The sequence below is a fragment of the Carassius gibelio genome, chromosome A18, assembly GCF_023724105.1.
Source record: "Carassius gibelio isolate Cgi1373 ecotype wild population from Czech Republic chromosome A18, carGib1.2-hapl.c, whole genome shotgun sequence".
In the NCBI taxonomy this organism is placed as follows: domain Eukaryota; kingdom Metazoa; phylum Chordata; class Actinopteri; order Cypriniformes; family Cyprinidae; genus Carassius; species Carassius gibelio.
In genome coordinates this window covers 25,855,826-25,878,453 of record NC_068388.1, presented here as the reverse complement: position 1 = coordinate 25,878,453, position 22,628 = coordinate 25,855,826, and the positions used below count along the sequence as shown (strand labels likewise).

At 36.5% G+C, this 22,628-nt stretch overlaps 1 protein-coding gene across 2 annotated transcripts in view; it reads right to left on the bottom strand.

The window, feature by feature from the left end:
* Positions 1 to 19,530, bottom strand: part of insyn1 (inhibitory synaptic factor 1) — a 62,752-nt gene extending 43,222 nt beyond the window's left edge. Inside the window, exons 1-3 of one of the 2 annotated variants that reach the window (XM_052530812.1) lie at positions 18,827 to 19,530; positions 18,243 to 18,548; positions 17,232 to 18,036 (exon numbers count right to left, since the gene is read on the bottom strand). In XM_052530812.1, the coding sequence (XP_052386772.1) occupies positions 17,232 to 17,375 (144 nt within the window). In that variant the 5' untranslated portion in view covers positions 17,376 to 18,036; positions 18,243 to 18,548; positions 18,827 to 19,530. The remainder of the gene's footprint in view (positions 1 to 17,231; positions 18,037 to 18,242; positions 18,549 to 18,826) is intronic. The other variant, XM_052530813.1, reaches the window with a different exon arrangement.
* Positions 19,531 to 22,628: the final 3,098 nt, after the last annotated feature.

Genomic DNA, 22,628 nt, shown 5'->3' with positions numbered 1-22,628 from the left:
AATACTATAGCCTTTGCTCGCCCAAGGTTTCCATAAAAGAGTTTCTTTGTGAATGGAATAGCAGCTCATATTGATTCGGTTTGCTTGTTTTATGTGGGCGAGAAAAGTCTTGTCATTTACAAAAAGCTTTAGCTTCGGTGACTGTCGCTCAAAACTGTTTTCTCTCTCTGTAATGGAAAAACAACAATATTGTTCTGTGGCAGGAAAACCACTTTGGAGGCTGAGGTGGGTGATGTTTTCCAGCAAGCCATCCATATTCATTAAGCGCACATACAGGTTTTGGTGAAAAATTAGAGGAATAACTTGTGTCTACCTAATTGCATGATTCCTAGTTGTGATTGCGTCATACAGACGCACTTCCCCGGAGCGACACCTCATTCTGACCCCCCCGTAAATATCCAGCACACCACACACTCAAAGTCAAAGCAACCTTGAGGACGCTGCTGGCCGATATTGCCACCTGTCAATCAAATCTTGCAGCATTAGCGGCGAGGTGTCAGTCGAGCTCCGGGAGCCAATCAGCTGCTTCGGTTGGCCAACAATGACAAATGGATGTGTGCCGCAATGTCTGATTGTCTTTATTATCGTTTTAGTGCTTTAGCTATGTTTTATTACTAGAGACAGGAGAGAAATGCAGGCCTCCGTCCATATATAATGACAGCTGCATATTTTCAAACTCATTTATACCGTGTGAGTATACTCTATACTCTACCAATTGAGCTACAGGAACACTGAATGTGTAAAGAACTATTACATATGTATGTAAGATTGGTTCAAATTAACTTATTATTAAATCAGTTTAACAATAATGTATATCATTACTACTGTTTCTTTATATGATGTGTGCATTATTTGGTCCAGTTGGATGCAGTGAATCTGTAGCTGCTGTGCTACTTCATTACAATGTTCATCTGCGAGTCTTTCATACGTGCTTCAGCTGGCCGTAAACCGGTCTCGCGGTCGTTCTGAACACCAGCGTGTTGTGGATGTGTCTCCAGCACTTTTCTGCTCAGCACTAATTGATGCCTCCGGCAGAGGAAAACTAAATGTGTCTGTGTTTGTGACAGCTCAGAAAGAGCCTGGTGCTCCTGCGGGGATGATTTCTCCTGAGCGGACAGACCAGGGACACAAACACTCACTAAATTAAACCGCTCAGATATAATGGCCTTGTTTACTGTAACTGGATGAGAGGAAATACATGATCCCTGTTTAAGAAGAGCAAGACAGGAGACTATAAATACACCAGTGTGTTAATACGGTGCTGAACTGTTAACGTGTGTTAAAGACTCAAGTTTTCAAGAAAGAGGATGTTCGGGAGAAAATCGATTGTGAAAAAAAAATAAATAAATAAAAAAAAATTAAGATTTGAAAGTTTAACTAAATATATCAAATATATACATTAACATAAACTAAATAATGAAGCCAGCGGATTAAGAAAAAAAAAAAAAAATATATATATATATATAAATTCATGTGTAATATAGTATAGTGACTTTCAGAAAAATGCTCCTCACCTTTTAATAGAGCACAATTTTTATAAATAAATATTCAATAAAAGAAAATAATAACAGTGCATAAAGAATAACTTGCTGGCGTCGTTTCAATCTACCAGCGGCTTTATTTGAGCTAAATATAATTACACTGAATTAAAAACATGTCTAAATATTAATTAAACAAATTAAATAAAATATCAAAATATTATTGCATGCCATAAAATATATATATCCTGATATAATTGCATTTAATAAAAAATTCTTAATATTAATTCATTTAATAAAAAAATCTAAATATTATCGCATGCAATTAAATCTTAAATATTTAACAAATGCATAAAGAAAAAAAAAACAATCTGTAAAAATAAGCTATAAATCTAACTACAGTGTACTGTCTTTGTATTTATTTTACTGAAATGCAAAATAAAAATACTTAAATGATTTCATTATATAACTAAAAATACAGCAAAAGCAAATTGTTTGTGCTTTATTGGCCTAATAAGCAGCACATTTAGAGGCTAGTCTACAAATATCGTTTACCCACTTTCTGTTCCTGAACATTACAGTAATTTTCACAATAATAATAATAATAATAATAATAATAATAATAATAATAATAGGGCAGATTTCGACTCTGTTGACAGCCCTGATCATTCTGAATGCAGTGAACAGTTTCTTATGATTTCTTCAGGAAAGAGCAGAGCGTGATTGGTCCGATCTCAGCGGCGTTTATCTCTGAGAGCTGATGATGGCTTTGGTTTCTCATCTCATCAGCTTTCTGAACTAGCATCAGCCCGAGCTAAATAAGAGCAGTACATTGACTAAAGCTTCAAGCTCTGAGAAACAGGAAGATCAAAAGAAACATCAGCACGATTGCTGCAACTGTTCGTCAAGAACACAAACAAATCCAGTCTTCCAAAGATGAACACATCTCAGGCCACAATGAGCCAGCAATCACAGCTTGCTAATGAGGCTGTAGCGTGTGCATGCTACCTAAAACAAATGAAAAACTGAGGGGAGCAAACCTCAGACAGTAGTCAGTGCTGACATTTCTAGAGCGTTTCTGCACTGCAGCGAGAGTTTTCTGTTTCAGCACAGAGAGCAGATGAGAAGACAGTCATATTTTTGGACTGATTTGTAGCAAGACTTTCTGTAATTTACATAGCTGTCAGGTGAGATAATGTTGTGGCATACAGCAAAGATTATTAAGGCACACATTCATTAATCATTAAATGTGAGCACAACACAAGACGCAGGAGTACATTAGTTCTGCACAAGATCAGGTTCTAGATGCTGAAATCAGCTTTACAGTGAGCGGCGTTCCTTACTCATGTTTTCAAAGTTCACACGCATTACTGACAAACAGCAAGAAAGCTCATATTTTAATAAGGCTGAAAGTTAGTGATCATTACTGGCTTTACAGCGGTTTACACACCAGAACTATTAATGATGAATACACAGCAGCTACTGTATAAACAATTACTTCAGAGAAAAATATGTTGTTTTTGTTGTGATGAAAGTTTTAGTCCATTGAAGATTGGTGTCTGATCACATATTGTACTGTTTATTATTATTATTATTATTATCATTATTATTATTATTATTATTATTATTATTATTATTATTATTATTATTATTATTTACTTACAAAATACTAATAATTATTCTAATGTTAATATACTACTACTACCCAAAGTAAAATTGTAATATTTATTTAATAATAATAATAATAATAATAATAATAATAATAATAATAATAATAATAATAATAACAATGTCTATAAATAATGTCTATAAATAAATAATAATAATATAACTACTAATAAATATGGGTATAAAACAGGAATATAATAATACATATAATTATGTTATTATTTGTTAATAACAGCAATAAAAAATAAAAGTAGCATTATTTTTTTTATTATTATTATTGTACTAATAATTAAAATTACTATAATTATTGTCATTACCAAGAATTATGAGAATTATAATAATTTGTATAAAACAGAAATATATTAATTAATATGATTGTTATTAATTATGAATAATGGCAATAATATTTTAAATATATTATTATTATTATTATTATTATTATTATTATTATTATTATTATTATTATTATTATTATTATTATTATTATTATTATTGTAAACAAGAACATCAGAGCTTTTGTTAAACTGAATAAGTTAACGGATCTGATTTAGAACAGATTTCAATTTTTATTTTTGTTTTTTTGTAATAGATTATACAAAATCTTAACTGATATAACTTTTAAAAGGTATAAAAATAATAACAGAAATGATTTTTGTCTATTCAGCTCCCTAAAACTACTAATGTTCGACCTTGGTTTTTCAGTCGAAGGTCACGGTCATCTGCCATTTATTTTTGTCACGGCACAGGCTTTTAGTCAAACGAGCTCCGGAATTAGTGGCTTTGCCCATTAGTCGTTTAATTGCCTCTGGACGAGTGACATGCATACAGAATAACAGACAGACCAAAGGGTCAAAGGGGATGCATTTATAGCAATTAATGAGACGGCGGCTGGTTTGCTGGCATCGCTTCAATCTACCAGTGGCTTTAGCTGTATTTGAGATAAATATAATTGCATTTAATTAAAAACTTATCTAAATATTATTACATTTAATAATAATACAAAAATCTAAATATTATTGCATTTAATAATAATAATAAAACAATCTAAATATTATTGCATTTAATTAAACAAACTATCTATGATTGCATGTAATAAAAGAAAAACCTTAATACTATTGCATTAAATTAAAAAACATATATAAAATGACTGAATCATTCTGAATCAATAATGTAAATATTATTGTATTTAATTAAAAATATCTAAGTATCATTGAATGTAGTTAAATATAAAATAACACATCCAAAAAGAAAAAAAGAAAAGAAAAGATCAGTAAAAATAAGCATCTACAGTAACTACAGTGCCCTGTGTTTTTGAAGTATTTATTTTACTCGAATGTAAAATAAAAATAATTAAATTATTGCATTATATAACAAAAACTATAAAAACAGAAAATGTTTTTTTGATGGTCAAAAAAGTTATGACCATCGAAAAGCCAATAATTATACATAGTTTGTGCTTTATTGGCCTAATAAACATCACATTTAGAGGCTAGTCTACAAATCTTGTTAACCGACTTTCTGTTCCTGAAGATTACAGTAGTTTTCATAATAATAATAATAATAATAATAATAATAATAATAATAGTGCATATTGGCTTGCCTATATTCAGACTGCACTTGCTGAAACACTGGCTGCAGGACTGACTTTGGACAGATGTTTTTCTTTTTTATTATTATTATTACTTTTATTAAAAAATTTTCCCCATTGTGTAATTATCAGCCTCACAGGACGTTTGACAGCTATGTTCAGGAAGGAATCTGTCTGATTTTCAGTAACGTAGCATGCTGTCAGAGCGCTGCCTGATCTGCGTCTGATGACTCACGGTTGAGTCGAGGACAGAAGCGTTTCTTTACAGGAAGCTGCTGCACCTGAGAGTAACACGACTGCACACATTAGAGAAAAACTCATCCGCTTAAACACAGATGTCAGCACTAGCCAGAGCAGGTGGTGATGTTTAGCAATATTTACTGCTGACATATTTTAAAGGCTATTTATTTCCTTTCATTTTATGATTGAGTGTTGCTCAGTTCATACGCACAGCAGAAGGGATCGACTATGTGTCTTTACCAAAAAAAAGTTTTACAATTATGCATTTATTATCATATATATTTTCATTTTCAGTCACAGTTTTTGTTTAGCTATTTTGATTGCAGTAAAACATAAATAAATACATTGAATTCCCTCAAATCAACATTTTCTGTTTTTATTGTTAAATACTGTACTTTATCACTCAACAAACTTTTATTTATGCATTTATTATAATTAACATTTTCATTCACCTAACTAACTTCTTTCTATTCTTTAATCTTATCCAATTTTTATTTTTGTAAAAATTCAATCTGACTTCTCAAGTCAAAGTTTTCTACTTTTTATTATAAAATACTGTAATTAAGCAATAAACAATTTTACATTTATTATCACATTAAAAAATTCACTCAATGAATCGATTTTTTTTTTTTATTTAGCCGTATCAATTTAGTTTTTCTTTATAATTAATGATAATGACATTTTACTGTAATTGTCTTTTTTTTCAGTTTAAATACAAAATAGAAAATAGTACATAAAAAATTGCAACACAAGAGCGTAGTTTTTGTTTTGATAGTTTTATTTGCAATTTTAATAGCTGTAAAAATAAAAAAAATCAAATCTGATTACTCAAATCAACATTTTCTGCTTTTTATTGTAGAATAATGTACTTTCTTTAATAAACAATTTTACATTTACAATCGCCTAATGATCTTAATGATTTTTTTTTTGTTAACCTCATTCCTTTTGGTTTTATAATTATTATCAAAATTTTTGTATTTTTTGTTTATTTTAATTAACGTGGAATAAAAATAGCAACACAAAGGCAATATTGTTTTGCATTGTTTTTTGTTTTGTAATTGTTATAGTTATTAAAAGCACAATCAAATGAAACCTGACCACTCAGATCAAAGTTTTGTGCTTATTACTGTAAAATACTGTACTTCACAGAATACCACAATTGTTTGGGCTTCCCAGGGACGCTGTACTTTGGAGATTAATGATTACAATTTATGTTTAACTCGGTTCCCGAAAATTATAATCCACATGTAAAACTATGTGCAGCACATTTTGCTGAGGACAGCTTCTTCAATCTCAATCAGTTTAATGCTGGATTCACACAAAGATTATTCTTGAAAGATGGAGCAGTTCCCTCTTTGTCTGGAGAAGGCGTTGTTTATGGACCACAACCGGTAAGTGTATTTTATTATTTAAGTTGGTGCGTTTAACAGTTTCTGTAACTTATTACACAAAGGGCAACGCTGTTTAGCTTTGTTAGCTAGATGTTAGGGCTGTGCAAAAAAAACGAATGCGATTTCCATGTGCATCTCGTCAGTAAAAACGCTCCTGTGATTAGAAGTACATCTCCAGCACATTTTCCTGCACACTTGCTTCTCAAAACTAGTCCAAAACAAGTCCATTCGAGTTACCAGGAGGGAAGCGTGCGCTCAGCTGCTGTCCAATCACAACTCAGGAACCGCTGGCCCAATCATAACTCGTTACGTATTTTTTCACACGCGAGACATGAACACATGTTATATTGCACACTGTAAACACAACCAAAGCTTCAAAAAAGCGCAAAAAACGGGACCTTTAAACTCATCTTTCCGGAACATTTCTAAGCAGAAAGTCTAATAGTTGGGGGTATTTTTCCGCTCTGTGCTCTGCATGCCATGGTGCAGCTTGAATAATTAATCTCGGCTCTGGTCAGCATCTCTTTCATCACGCTCTGCCTGAAGCTGACACCTGTGATCCAGAGACAGTGACAGGAACAAGAGCAGGACGGAGACGGACGGGACAGGGACGGGGACAGGGAAGGGTGCCAGTCATGCATACAGTGCCAGCTGGCCAGCACAGCCATCCGCGCCGAACAAGGTGACGCTAGCAGCGATTTGTTACAGGTATAGTAAGAGCCACCGCGAGCAGTGTGTGAGAGCTGATTCTGATGAGGTTTCTACAGAACAAATGATGCAAAACTGCATTGTTTTATATGGAAACCTACTGTTTAATGATTCAACCTCCTATGACCACAAACATGTCCAAAACATCCATGTAGCGCACATTGATCTCGTCCACCTTGTTCCATGCGCACAGATGTAATAAAAGACTGTAACAGCCGACTGAGAGGTTTTAAAGGTTAAAGGCTGCCTGAGCCCTGCTGCTTAAGCTCTGGCTGTTTCAGTTCATTCTATCAGCAGCTACATTATGAGATCATTGCAAACTGGGTCACACTGTAATATCGCAGTGCTGAGATGAATGCTGTTCAGCCGCACTTGTTTCAAGAATGTGTGTTATTTTCAAGGACATCACTTCTTACAGCAAGTCATCGTACGTGATGGACGCTCAGGGATCATGGTCTGAAAAAACGTGTTTGCTCTCTGGATCCCATTATGCATTCAGTCCCTGTTGTAGTTAAGGCTGATAAAAGCATTTGTTCGTCTCTGTTTGCTAAGCATGCTTGGAAAAGAATTAGCCCATGTACAGAGTCAGTCTGCCACTTCTCACCCCATTAGATTCAGCCCAGTGGTTTAATTCATAGCAGAAAGATGCTTCCTCAGTGCATGTTACACTGCTATTCTCTCCACGAACAGATATGTATGTCCTTTTCAATAAAGCAAAAGCTGAAGCTCCAGAGATGCTGGCAGATTTTGCAGGTATATTTGTATAAGTACTCAGGTAAAATAAGAGTCTGAGAAAATAAACCCTGGAATCTTTGGGAAAGGTTTACATAATTTCACAACAAACATCACTGTGAATGTAACAAATAAAAATGATGCCATTATTTAGTCACCTTCATGTCGTTTCAAAGCCACAGGTCAATGAGCAGCGACTATGAAGCTCCAAAAAAAGTCAAAAACACAATAAAAGTGCCATAAAAATTCTGAAGGTTCAATACAAGTTATGTTAATCGAAATAATTTGTGTCAGAATGGTGACTGTACCACAAACAGTTATTTTCTTTAAAAACAAGCAAAATGTTCAGTGTATAATTGAGGTTACAGTGAGGTCCTTACAATGATGCCCACTTCAGGAGGATATAAAAGCAAAACTTTATAAAATTATTTTATTTTTATTTATTATTAATTCTGTTAAAATACTTGCATTTTTGAACTATAAATTAGTTCAAATTATTATTATTATTTTAGCTTTTGGATTTAATGGTGTTGTTGCTCTGCGAACAAAGTGATATATATAAATAAATACAAATGAATTGTTATTTATTCGTTTATATTTTAGCATTTACAGATAATGTATTTCTTATGTGGCACCGCTTTATTGCCATTTTTGTTAGTTTTGTGCTTTTGTCTCTTCAGCATGTTCTACTTTTGTGTTTTGCTGAAAAGAAGTAGTGCACACAGGATTGAAATCGACATGAGTGTAAATAATGACACAATTTACATTTTTTTAGGTGAACTATTCTGTTGAACACAACTGAAATCTCATAGAGATGGAGGATTTGGTGTGAGCCAAAGTGGCATGATGAGGCAGTCTGGAGAAGTGTGTGATGAAGCTGGAAGCTCACAGCGTCTGGTAGCTCCCGGTCGGCTCGCTGGTCACTTCTCACCCAAACTCCTTTCCAAAGGAGCTGTTGAAATCAGACTCTGATAATAAGTCATTGCTTCGTCATCCCACAAGCTGACGCTATCGAGCGCAACATTATCTCTCTCTGAAGACTGGCTGATGCACCCGTTCCGAAGGTGGCACTCATTAATTTAAGAAATTAATTTGAGCGAAGGAAATGAGATCAAGAGAAAATGGAAATGGGTCTTTGAAAGACAGTGAAGTAAGACGGACGGACAGAGTCAGGGTTTGGCCGGAAGCTTTCGTTTCTGACATTTATGTGAATATAAGTATAGTGAACCTTGAGCTGAGATGGTAAGAAGCAGCATTTACTGTGAACTGAAAAAAGAAATTAAATAAAACAGTGCTGTCCAACGATTAATCGCGATTAAAATAAAACATGTTTATCTACTGTGAATATTTATTATGCTTCCCGGGGAGCAGTTGGGGGTTCGGTGCCTTGCTCAAGGGCACCTAAGTCATAGTGTTGAAGGCCAAAGACTCAAATCCACAACCCTAGGGTTAGTAGACAAACTCTCTTACCACTAGGCCACAACTTCCCCTGCTGCTAAGAAACATCTGAGCAAAAACTTTAAAGAGCAAGTTTGGGTATTCAATTATCTTTCGTTGTGCTGTCAACTAATGAAATCTTGGTCTGTGACCAACAACATCCAATTTTGAATTGGGTTGAAAATTGAATCTAAATTGAGTTCTTAAAATTTCTAATTTTGGCTACTGTTGGATCTGATGAATCTGCATGAAGGAATCCGCAGCGCCTCCAGTGGATCCAGTCCTGTCAGAAGGAAGCTGTGTCGGGGCAGACAGAGTAAACAGTCCCAGTGAGAGAGCGGCAGCCTTTGATTCGGGGTTTAAGCCCCCTGTGGTTTCCTTCATGACCCGACTGATCCTGTGACACCCTTTCTGTCTGTCTGTGAGAGTGAGACGCTGTCTTCATCATCTGCTACTGTCTCTCTCTCTCTCTCTGTCTCTATCTGTCTCCCTGTCTCTCTCTCTCTCTGTCTCTGTCTCTGTCTCTATCTGTATCTCTGTCTCTCTCTCTCTCTGTCTCTCTCTCGCTCCGTCTAATGCTGTTATTCCTCGCCAGAACACAATAAAATGTGATGCTAAAAATGTGCTTCTAAATATACTACTTTTACTGAAGTTAAAGATGTCAAAGTCTTTTTTTAATATGACTAAATCAGTGTTATTTTCACAATCAATGATATGCCATTATAGTAAAGACGATTTCATCTTTATATTCTGTTGTGTAACTCATAGTATAAACTTCTTAAATCATCTAAACCAAAAACATGTATGTTAAACCCTATACTTTCTAAGCTCCTAAAAGAGGTGCTTCCAGAAGTCATAGGTCCTCTTCTGACTATTATTAATTCCTCATTGTCATTAGGATATGTCCCCAAAACCTTCAAACTGGCAGTTATTAAGCCTCTCATAAAAAAAAAAAAAAAACACAACTTGACCCCAAAGAACTAATTCATTATAGACCAATCTCGAATCTCCCTTTTCTGTCCAAGATACTAGAAAAGGTGGTATCCTCACAATTATATTCCTTCTTAGAGATAAATGGTATCTGTGAGGATTTCCAGTCAGGATTTAGACCGTATCATAGTACTGAGACTGCTCTCCTTAGAGTTACAAATGATCTGCTCTTATCATCTGATCGTGGGTGTATCTCTCTATTAGTTTTATTGGATCTTAGTGCTGCGTTTCACACAATTGACCACAACATTCTTTTACATAGAACACTTTGTTGGCATCAGTGGAAGTGCATTAGCATGGTTTAAATCGTACTTATATGACCGCCATCAGTTCGTAGCAGTGAATGAAGATGTATCATATCGATCACAAGTGCAGTATGGAGTACCTCAAGGCTCAGTACTAGGGCCGCTACTCTTCATGCTTTATATGTTACCCTTGGGAGATATCATCAAGAAACATGGTGTTAGCTTTCACTGTTATGCTGATGATACTCAGCTCTATATTTCTTCGCGGCGCGGTGAAACACACCAATTTGAAAAACCAATGGAATGCATAGTCAATATAAAAATCTGGATGACGGGACTGGATTTCTTACTGCTAAATTCTGAAAAAACAGAGGTGTTAATTATAGGACAGATGATTCTTCTGCACAATCTGACTTTGCTGCAGCCTGGAATTAAACTACTGGTTTCGTCTGGTCAGAGGAGAACTAACCCCAACTGAGCCTGGTTTCTCCCAAGGTTTTTTTCTCCATTCTGTCACCGATGGAGTTTCGGTTCCTTGCCACTGTCGCCTCTGGCTTGCTTAGTTAGGGTCACCTCATCTACAGCGATATCATTGACTTGATTGCAAATAAATGACATGAACTGCCTTTAACTATCATTTTGCATTGTTGACACACTGTTTTCCTAATGAATGTTAGGAATGTAATGTATTTTGTTTAAAGCACTATATAAATAAAAGTGACTTGACTTGACTTATGATTTTCACTGTAGTTGTCATTCATCCTTGCATCCATCTATATTTGTATTAAGTTTTAATTTATTTAGTTTAAGTTATGTTAATATTTCATGTTAAATTAAAACAGACGGACACTCCCTTATCAACTAGATAAAATAAAATGATAATTTTTTTCATATTTTTAATTTTATATATTTCATTTTAATTAATGTGTCATAGTTTCAGTTTTAGTTATATATAATATAATGTAATATAATGTTGCTAAATAGCAAAAGTTATTTTTAAGAGTCAAGAAAGAAATACAGCAGCTTCTTAACGTTACAACTACATGTTTCTGCACTTCTTGAGTTTTGTTCTGCTGGGACTTTCCTCTTATTTATGTATTGCATTCAAACAAAATGAACACAGACTCTATTTACTTTATCAAACATATGATCTTTTATCAAAAAATAATAACTAATTCTGTCTGAACTGACTTTCAATTTCAGCTGACATCAGAAATACTGCTTGTTATGCAACATTTCACAATTGATTCCAGACGGATACAATCCTACATCTTCTCACGTTAAATATCCTGCTTCATATATCTGTCAGATTAGAAAAGTGAAATGAGTTTTGACTTTAACTGCTGACGTACTGTTACTGTAAAGCCACTTTTCAACTGTACAGGCTTTGTATGAAGGGAAGGTTCAGTGAAGTAATTTGCTGACTGTGCCTTAAAAGTGCTATAGATCTCTACGAGGATCCAACCTGACTGTTGCATCTGTTGGGGACACTAATGTGATGCATATATGCAACCTAATCATGTTGGAAGGAATAATTCATTTAAACATGTCATAATTTATTCACCCTTACATCAATCAAAACACAACCTTTCATTTTGGTGGAAAACTGCTGGAAAGCCTCTGAGAGCAGGTTTACGAACGCTTCTCATTACAAACCTGGTGAAATGCTGTAATCATCTGTCTAGGAAAATGTTGGAAATTATGGATTATATCTGGTGCTTCTGCATCCTTTTTGATACATGAAAGTTACAGTCCAAATTCATTATAATTGCTTAAGATGGAAAAACAGTGCATTCCTTAAAATCCCTTTTTTTGTGTTTCAAAATAAGAACGAATATTGTACGAGTTTTGAACGACGTTGGTGTGCATGAACAATGGCAGCATGTCCATTTTGGGGCAAATTATTCCTTTAATGAGTCGTCTCATTATTATTTGAGTGAGGACATTAGAAGAGGCCGAGCATTTGGTCTGAAATCTCAACTTTCAGAAAGCCATGTTTGCCATTGCATCGCTCCCTCTGCTTCTGTGTGATAAACCAATCTCTCAAATTACTGAGCTCAGGCACAGACACTTAACCGAGCTGCAGACGCTGCACTGGAGCAAAGATAAGTACTCTTTGTCCAAATGACACTCGTCCCTCTCATTACATGCTGTGAGACACAGTCTCCACTCCGTATTGTGTCTTTCTGTCTCCGTCTACTTGCTCTCTCTCTTCCCTGGAAAGAATGACACTTTTTTCAATCTCTTCTGACACTTAATTTCAAGCACTTGTATTTTCTGACAATCCATAGACATCTTTTGTGGGCCTGTTATGCATCAGGGGTGTTTAACCGTAATGGGAGTGTTTATGTTATCGATGGTTTTTGCATGTTGCGCTTAGCACCAGAGAGAATTCAGAGCCAATCGGCTCACTGAGGACAGTGGCAGCGAATCGACTCATTAATGAAATATATTGATCAAATTCAGTGCAACTACTAGCTGACTCCAGGGGGACCGCTGTCTGTTTCAGTCATCATGATAATGCTACTCTTAAACAAAGGCCAGTAGAAATGCATGTGCATGTAGAGTGAGATCTTATGACAATATTATGAATAATATAGTGTGCTTAATACATATAGATAGTTTAATCCAAATCAATTTACAGTAGGGCAGTTTCAATGAGTCCCTTTGGAGCAGCGATGGGTTAAGTGGTCTGCTCAAGTACACGATGGTAGAACAGAAGCAGTGTCTGTAGTTAATGGATCACCTCTAAGTGGGATCAAACCTGCTGATTTGCAGTTAAAAGCCTGGATGAGGATACTAGTAAGTGCATTAAATTCATCAAGGTAAGTACCCGAGTTGGCACACCTATTCAAATTGATTCAAAGATAATATATTGCTTTAATGCAGAAATAAATAATGAAATAAAACATATAGATTGCTCTAAGTTTAACTTTAACAATTACAGATGAATGAAATAAAAATTATATCACATATTAACAGTATGTTAGCGTAAATATACAGTATTACATTGTTGATAATGTTCATTTAGAAAACGTTTTGAATTGTACAATACATCATTTATAATGCATAACATTTTTATTCTATTCAACTGGATGCAATATTTTGTGTGTGGAACCAAGGTACATTTTCGTGTTTACAAACAAACATATTAAGTGGCGGAAGTCTCCACGTTCAGCGCAAATCCCGCCCTGCAGCTGATCCTTAGGCCGGTGACACACTATACTAATATCAATATCTATACTTCATGTTGAGCATAAATATAATGCATCCTGATAAAGGACACCCTCAACAGTATTGACAGCAAAATAGACTATGTTTGACAGGTGCAATATGCTAGTGTGTCACCAGCCTAAGGTTTTCAAAAGGCATCACGCGAGTGTGAACATCACTACAACTAACGATTGTAATTCAAACGCAGCTCCCGTCGGCATTTAAACAGACCTTTGCTCTCAATTCCCATCGGTCTAACGCAATAACGTTTTTGGGAGCACTTGTTTAGTTTAAAAGTAGACATTTCAGGCTTTCTATAGATATCTCTCTTATGTCTCTTCATTGAGCATTCACGGAGTTACAGTTCATTTTAATGACGTGTTTGTACATGACGATCAGCGGAGACAAATACTGCAGACAGCGCAACTTGTTTGTTATCTTTATTTTATAAGTGCACAAAGGTTTTTTGTTATTATGTCTGTATCCAAAAAAAAAAAAAAAAAAAAAACTAGACCCTTTACAGATTTGATTGATGTATTGCCCTTATCTGTACGATTATAACTGAGAGTGTAATTTAAGTTCTTTTCGGGGTTATCAGGAGAAAATGACTCAAAATGCATATATGCGTTAATCGACTCGAAAGGGTTAAAACCGATGTACGTACCGAACCGTGATTTTTGCATACCATTACATACCTAATATATATATATATATATATATATATATATATATATATATATATATATATATATATATATATATATATATACACGATTTTGGCTATTTCAGCAACGTTACTTATTTTAATTTAGTCAAATGAATAGAAATACAATATTCATATAAAAAAAAACTACTAAAATGACAAGAACACACAACTAAATTACTAAAAGTGTAACTAAAATAAAAATAAATACAATTATTCAAAATATTCATAAAAACTATGATAGTATCTAAATGATAAAATAAAACTGACCTAGATTAATAAATGCTGCAAAAGTATTGTTCATTGTTATATTTTGACGTTACAATATAGAACCTTAGTGTACAGTACCTAATATTTAATAGCATGATTATTGTGTAAATAAAAAAGTTTTTGTTCAAAATGCTGTGGAAGAAATCACATCTAAATTGGGTCAGTAAGGTTAAGTCATCATCTGCCTATCATGGCGCTCCTAACTCGCATGACCTTTTTATCAAAGTTATTAGCTATTATCAAAATGTCAAATGGTGATCACTAGCTGTCAACTCTGGCTCTAATTTAAGCTTAACTCTAATTTAGGAAAACTTTTTCTTTCAGTCATGTCTTTTTTTCATGTAGTGCACCGAGTGAGACAGTGCTGCTTCCTCCAAAAAGACTAAATGCATTGCTGTCTTTATTTTTAATGCAACCCATCATCAAAGGGTTGCCTAAACCATTCCTTCTGTTTACACTATGTCTCCTACTCGAACATTGGAGGAAAAAGAATGACAGCTTTTCCCTCAACGTTTGTTTGCAAGGATGATCTTAGCCTGCGGCAGTTAGCATTAATTAAAAAGTGCAGCGGCAAAAGCTTGGAGGGTTGAATCTGAGTTTGAGCGGATGGGAGGAGATGCGAAAAGACTTCAGACTCGTGTGAGATGCTAAATTCCTGCAGAATGACTGAAGTGATGACTAATTCAGAGCTGTTTATGCCGTTTTATGTAAGTTACTGGTAGAGTTACATAAGTCTTTTCCATCTCAGCACAAACTTGCAGTACTTTGAAGTCAAATAGGGTTAAAGGGTAGAAACACACATAGTCAAGCACACACACAAACACACACACTCATACAGACATATGCTCTCAAACAAAAAGAGCATCAATTCTCTGCGGCCTATAATGGGTAGAAATGGCTTAACTGTAATCGTTTTGATGTATTGCAGTCAAACGGGAAGAAAAGCAAATGTTTCTGCGAGCAAAACTACCTCTACTTGCTGATGTGTCAGTATACCAAACACACACACACGTTTGGGGACATTGACATCTAGTGTTTTGATACAGAGCTAATGTTATTTTCTATCCCCTGACCCTCAGAGAAGCCTTTTTACTTTTGAGTTGGTTAATTAAGATGTTATATTGGATGTTCACAAAGCCATGTTCCTCTTTAGGACCACTTACTAGCCCCAAAATGTATGTGACTTCAGCTTTTGCCATCCTTATGGAGAGACATTCTGTCCTTACAATGTAGTAAAAACCTCTCACACACAGACACACACTCAAGCAGAGTCTGCAGTCTCATTGTGTGTGATGTGACCCCATTATTGTGCATCCCTGAAGTATCATTCAGCACTGAGTGTCATCCATCAGTTAGTCCTCTAAAACAGCCAAATGAATTAAAGATTTTATCCCACATTCACCATCTACACATCTTCCCCCGGACTGATCATCAATACTCCCAAATGTAAAGCTCTAAAGCCAACCCAAATTCTTCAGCACACACTTTCCGGTCAGCATTCACACTGAAAGCATACTCGTCTCAGAGTTTTTTTACATTATTTTTAGACCGATCCATATGTAGTGTGGGCGAAGAGCCGTTTACCGGGCTATGCAGAGTCCCGGTGTTTATAAATAGCCAGAGCGAGCATTATTCCCACATCATCAATCACGTTCGAGCATGAGAGAAAGACTCAAGGTTGTAGTTCTGCTGTAGTCTGACCTCCACCAGTTCTACGCCACACAGTCTGGAGAAGTTAGCTGGATGGGATATTCTGGAGGGGAACAGATGCTGGTGCCCGGGAGCTGAGAGGATGACGGATGGTTCGGGAAGGGCAAATTTTAACTAGTGTGCTTGCCAGAGTGAACTGAAATATTTAATGTCCATATGGAGAGGGAGCGAAACTAAAAAATGCATTATTTTCTTTCATATAAAGCCAAACATGCATGCGCAAATCTCTTCACTGTTCACCAATGTCTTGCCCATTTCTGTACCTTTCCTAGACACAAGAACGCACGTGAATCTATGAAATGTAACATTGATGCAGACACATACTTGCGCACACACACACACACACACAGTGGAATCTTTCCATCTTGTAACCATGGCACTTGGTAGAATACAGTAGGAATCCAGCCGATAACAAAGTGCTTACATAACTATTGCATTGCCAAGCTCGACTCCTACCTTGCACACCTCTTTCCCTTTTTCTCTGCCTCTCACTTTTGCATTCCCTTTCTATTTTTCTCAGCAGAATACCTCTGTACATCTTTCCATGCCATCATTTGGCATTACAACAGATTCATGCATGGGAAAAAAATTACATTGTCTTTGAATAAAAGAGCTAATATCATCTCTTTAGTTTCAAAGACGGTTTAAATCTCAGGTTAACGCCATTCGCTTTGGTTTCTTAGTGTAATGAGGCTACAATGACTCCCTACCACACTGGTACTGCTTCAACATGCCAGCCCAAATTGGAAAACATTCGTTATTTATCTCCTGCTGGAGAAACCAGTCATCTAAAGTCCAAACAGAACCTACTCTTTTTCCTCAAAGGTTAAAGGCAAGCAAAGGATTCCTGATCCTTACCTCCCGCAGTTCATGCGCCACATCTTTCAGCTCCTTGAGGATTCCTTCCAGCTGCTCGATCACCATCTTCATGTGGCTGCGGATCTGTTCTCTCTGACTGGGGGTCTCAGAGGGTTCCCGGGCTGGAGCTCCGCTCTGGGACATCCTTCACAGGCTGCTCACAGGCCGGGGTGTGGAGCGCTGAGGGCAGGGGCGAGCCGAGCCACGATCCATGTCTGGGGCCTCCTGGAGCCGCAGTGCTACTGATCCGATCTGGGGCTCGGGACACACGGGAAGGGTTCAACATCTTAAATACGCCTGGGCAGCCGAGAGACCTCGCTGGGTCTGGGGTTAAACCTCCTCTTGCTGTGTACGGTGGGGCATCTCAGGACAGACGCAGAAGGAACGGAAGGTGCTGGAATCATTGAAGGACAGTTAGGTTGTTAGATCCAAGAATACACACCGAACTCCAGGATGAAGAAGGAAAATATGCAAGATGCGCGGCTCATTTGACCCTAGCATGTGCTTAGTGTCCTTAGCGGTAACTTTGGCTGGAAATCAGTTGTCTATGATGCAGAATTCTTCTCTTCCATGGAGACATGGCTAGGAGGCTTGTATGAGAGACTGATCCACTGCGAACTCTCGTAAAATCCAATTCAGGATGAAAAAGGAAACTCCCAAAGATGCCTTTCTTTCTGAACTACTTCTTTGTTTGAAATCTAAAACATTTTGTCTTTGTGTGTGTGTGTGTGTGTGTGTGTGTTTGGAGTAAAAAAGTCAAACTAAAAGGTGAAATATTCCAACTTTGTATTTCCTTGAACTGGACCTGAAAGAAAAGCAGAGAGAGTGAGGATGTTAATTCAGCTAAAAAGCCACGACGATTGTATGTGCGCATATATATATATATATATATATATATATGTATATGTATGTGTGTGTGTGTGTGTGTGTTTGTCCTTGTGCATTTGTGCATGTGTGTCTCAACCAACATAATGCTTTCAGAGTGATTGGTAAAATTGCAACTACACTCACAATAAGTGTTATGATGAACGTTTCACACGTAATCCCTCACGGGGTGTCAGACAGAATGGCTCATCCTTCCAGGTTAGAGGGACATTTCTCACCCATTACATTATATGGAAATAGAGACTGAGTCGAATCTCAATCCAGTTCCCTTTGGTACCGGGTGAAATCCAGTTGTTACTCTTTTAGAATAGCGTGGCAGTCTTCAAAAGCTATCAGAGAATGTAAATTCCATGTATTTTGCTCCAGGTAGAATTGGAAGGGAATAAAAGAAGAAAACTTGACCCTTCAAACCACTGACGAAAGAGACAACACCTGGAAAGACGGGAAGGAGAGCAGTTTCTCTGTTTATCTGGTAACGTCTGTCTTCCTGTCATTTTTTTCTCTCCTCCACATTCGATTTCCTTAAACACATATCTTGATTTTCTCTTTTAACCGTGTTCAAGCTTTACTACACAAAATCAATTACAGACAACAATGAGATACCAAGAAGAACAGATACAAATGAACACGCTCACCAAATTGAATCACACCAGCCCCTGTGGAAATACACTTCATAAAACAGGTTCTCTAGCACTCGTTTTCTCTCTCACCTCTCCCCTGGTCAGTGGTAGAAAGTGCGTGCAGGTTTGCCTTCCCTCCCTCCTGAGGAACAACAGGAATACAGTTTTCGGCTCAGCTAGGCTCGGATCATCCTCCTCGTTTTGTTGCGGCGTCAGTCACCATCAACTGACTGTGGCGCGCTCTCACACACGCCGTCTTCCTCCCAATCAATCCCACGTCCCTCTCTGCCGTTCCCACACACAGTCCCACTCTCTGTGTCCGTCCAGTCACACTCGCCCACTGTCAGCAGGAGGGTTCATTTAGAGCTGTCCTTCAAAGAAAAAGTGAAGCAGCAGCGGAGGAGGAGTAGGAGCGAGGGAGGAGGTGGTGGATGAAAGATTGACCCCCGTTCCCCTCTTTTTGAGCCCCCGGGAACCTTGGCTTCTCTGCTCCTGCATGGAATCCTGGAAGTCCTCAGATGCTCTTGTTGCTGCGGCAACCACTAGCTGCCGATTCCGCCTCACATTCCGTCTCTCGGCCGTGGAACAGACACCTCCTGTCGCCGTGACGACAGTCTCTGACTGAGGGAGGGATGCTGCCTTTGCCTCCGATTCTAAACCCTGTGGATATACTCGCACTCTGGTCCCCTCTCTCTCTCTCTCTCTCTCTCTCTCTCTCTCTCTGTTGGTCCCTCCTGCCAGATGGAGGGGGAAGAGGCTGGAGTTTATGGACAAGCTTTGCCTGCTAGTGAAGACGGCTCTCTCTCTGGCTCTGGGGGGGAGGAGGAGGGACCAGGAGGTTTAAAGAGACAGAGCTTCACACTGTATCTCTTTTATGTCTCCCTTTATCTGTTTATTCATAGCCCTCTATTATCTTTATGGAAGCCTATAGGCATTCACTCTCCCAATATATGTTGTAAATAACATTTCATAAACTGACTTAGACAAAATTGCACTACATTCTAAGACTAGTTTTCCATTTTGTACTTCCTATTTGACTTTTTCTTGTTTTAAGCATACATTAACCAAGTATGATATACAATGATATGAAATGATTCCAAAATATATGTATAGAGAGGATATGTATATACATATCCTCTCTATATATATTTTGGAATCATTTCAGTAAATGTATTAATGTATTATTGAAAACAATACTGAATTTCTTGTTTTCTTGTTGCTAAATAAATAAATAAATATATATATATATATATATATATATATAATAGAGGGCTATGAATATATATATATATATATATATATATATATATATATATATATATATATATATATATATATATATATATATATATATATATATATATATTAATAAATAAATAAAGTGAAATCAAGGTATGGTATCTTACACAATTTCATGTCTTATGAATGTGCTTCTTGTTTTAAAGGTATTTAAATATTTGATTAGACTTTAGATTGGAGAACACTTGTCCACTATTAACTAAGAGTTCATAAACTCCAAATTGATAGTAAACCGCTAGTTCTGATTCTGATTCTGATTGATAGTAAGGCCGTTGATTAGTAAATATTTTGCAAATAAATCTCAAGCTCGATTCAGACCCCTGAAGAGAGGGTTACTAAAATGTTATGTTCATTCATCACTCACAGGCTCCAACAAATTGAAAAAAATGATGCAGAGTAAAATATTCCCTTTTGTATCTTCCACTTTGATCAATAAAACATTTTCCCCTTCATAAACTCAGCACATTAACACAATGTGCACATTTGGCTTCAAACATATGTTTCGTTGTGAGTTTTCAGAGCACTGTATTGACTTTCCTCTTATTTCTTTGTTTTGTTTCTTCTCCATAAATTTCCGCTCTTAGTTCAACTCAAACCATTTTGTGTAATGACTCAATTCAAACAGTTTTGCTGATAATTTCAGTCTAGAAATGTAAACTCATCATATTTGCATATCCATTCTGATTAGTCAATTCCCTCGCATCAATTTGCATTCAGAATTCTGATTGGTCATTTCTTTCTTGCATCTATTTAACCATCCGGCCAGCCATGAGAAAAGCCTGAAACCTGAACTTACCTGTAGAAACATAATCATTTGTTCCCTTGCAATGGCTGATATTCCCTTCAGGAAATGCAAATCTAGTTATGAGTTGATTATGCATTTAGATGTGGATTAATTAAGGGCTATTGATCTACAGCTGTGAAGAGTGTGATTGGTGAATTCTCCATTTACAAAAGCAAATGCATCCCAAAGGCAATGTGCTCTGCGTATCTGTGAAACAAGATTATCTATAATGCTTCGGGTGCTTGAATACCCTTATACGTAAAGCCAGTGTGTGTAGCACTGTGTGTGTGTGTACTTTCACATGTAGGGTCAGAGTGTGTGTGTGTGTGGGTCTGTGTAGGTGGAGGCTGATGTGGCATTGTTCTACGTAGAAGCGTGTAGGCTTTGGAGGAGCGTTTGCGTTGCACAGAAAGATGTCCTTGCTATATGCCTTTAAAAGTCATAGATCATTGCAATCTCTCTTAAAGACCTTTACAGCCCTGTTTAGCATAATTTGGCATCTAATGAACACTGATAGGGAAGCAGTTCCGTAACAGTTGAAGAATCGCAGACACGCACGAGCAGCATTCGACTGTCGTCTCCGTCCTCCTCCTGCCACGATGATATTTCTTTAACGCTAAGGTCATTCTGACTGCCGGTTTTTACTAGCAGAGCTGGAGAGAGGCCAAGGAAATATCAGCCCCACTTAATATTTCCATCCTGGATTTATTACACCTGGCCCGATTATAGAGAAGTTTTATAGAACGCAATATTTTTCTAGCAGGGCCGCACGCTCGTGCTTTCACAGGTGTACCTCCAGAGGAAATCACTCGGGTAATGTGGTACTACAGAGAGAGAGTGAGGAAATAAAGAGAGAGAGGAATAAAGGAGTGTTCGGGAAGAAGAAAGCGGCCCATGGGGGTTTATTTGACCACTTCTCTTTACACAGCAATGAGCAATCATACAACAGTTATTTGATACTTCAAGATCAAGTATCTTTTTATTAGACGAGTCAGTATTTGGCTGGCTCTCTGCGTGCTGAGATACGGCCGCTGTGTCTCTGTTTGTGTGTGAGGGTATAAGAAGGATTTATTTTTTCTCATAAACCAAAACTTGAGGGACCCAGCTGGTCGATAGAGGCGTTCTAACCCTCGGCCACCTGTCCATCACAGCTAGAGTTCACTATTGGACAGGAACTGCACGCTTATCACTGCTATGTTAAAACATGTATGAGGCATAAAAAACATCTTCTTTTTCTTATTGGGAACCTGTGATTCTCCTCTCCACAAGGGGGCAGAGCGGTGTAGTGAAGACCTTGGAAACTCACAAAAGAGCAACACAGAGGACCTGTGGAAGAACCTCCATCTCTTCCTTTATAAAGATGCTAGGAAATACTTGTGTACATTTATCACTGAATATATAGTTAGCCATATTTAAGGATGAACTGTTTGGTTTATAAATAAAATAAATATGAATAAAATATCTATGAAACATAGGAGTATTACAAATTATCAGAAATTTACTTACATTTGATACATATCCTATTTGCAGTTTTGGTTTCAGTGTAGTATACTAATAATATTGTGATTGTTATTAATATGTATTATTATTATTATTATTGATAATAATAATAATAATAATAATAATAATAATAATAATAATATAAATTTTTATTTTTATTTATATTTTAGCATTTGTTTGTTTATTTGTTGTTGTTTTTATTTTATTTTATGGCTGTATATTTGTACATTTTTAATGCAGTTTTAGTTGTATTATTTTGAGAAATTTAAAGTGACCTTGTCAACTAGCCGATAAAAATAAAATAAACTT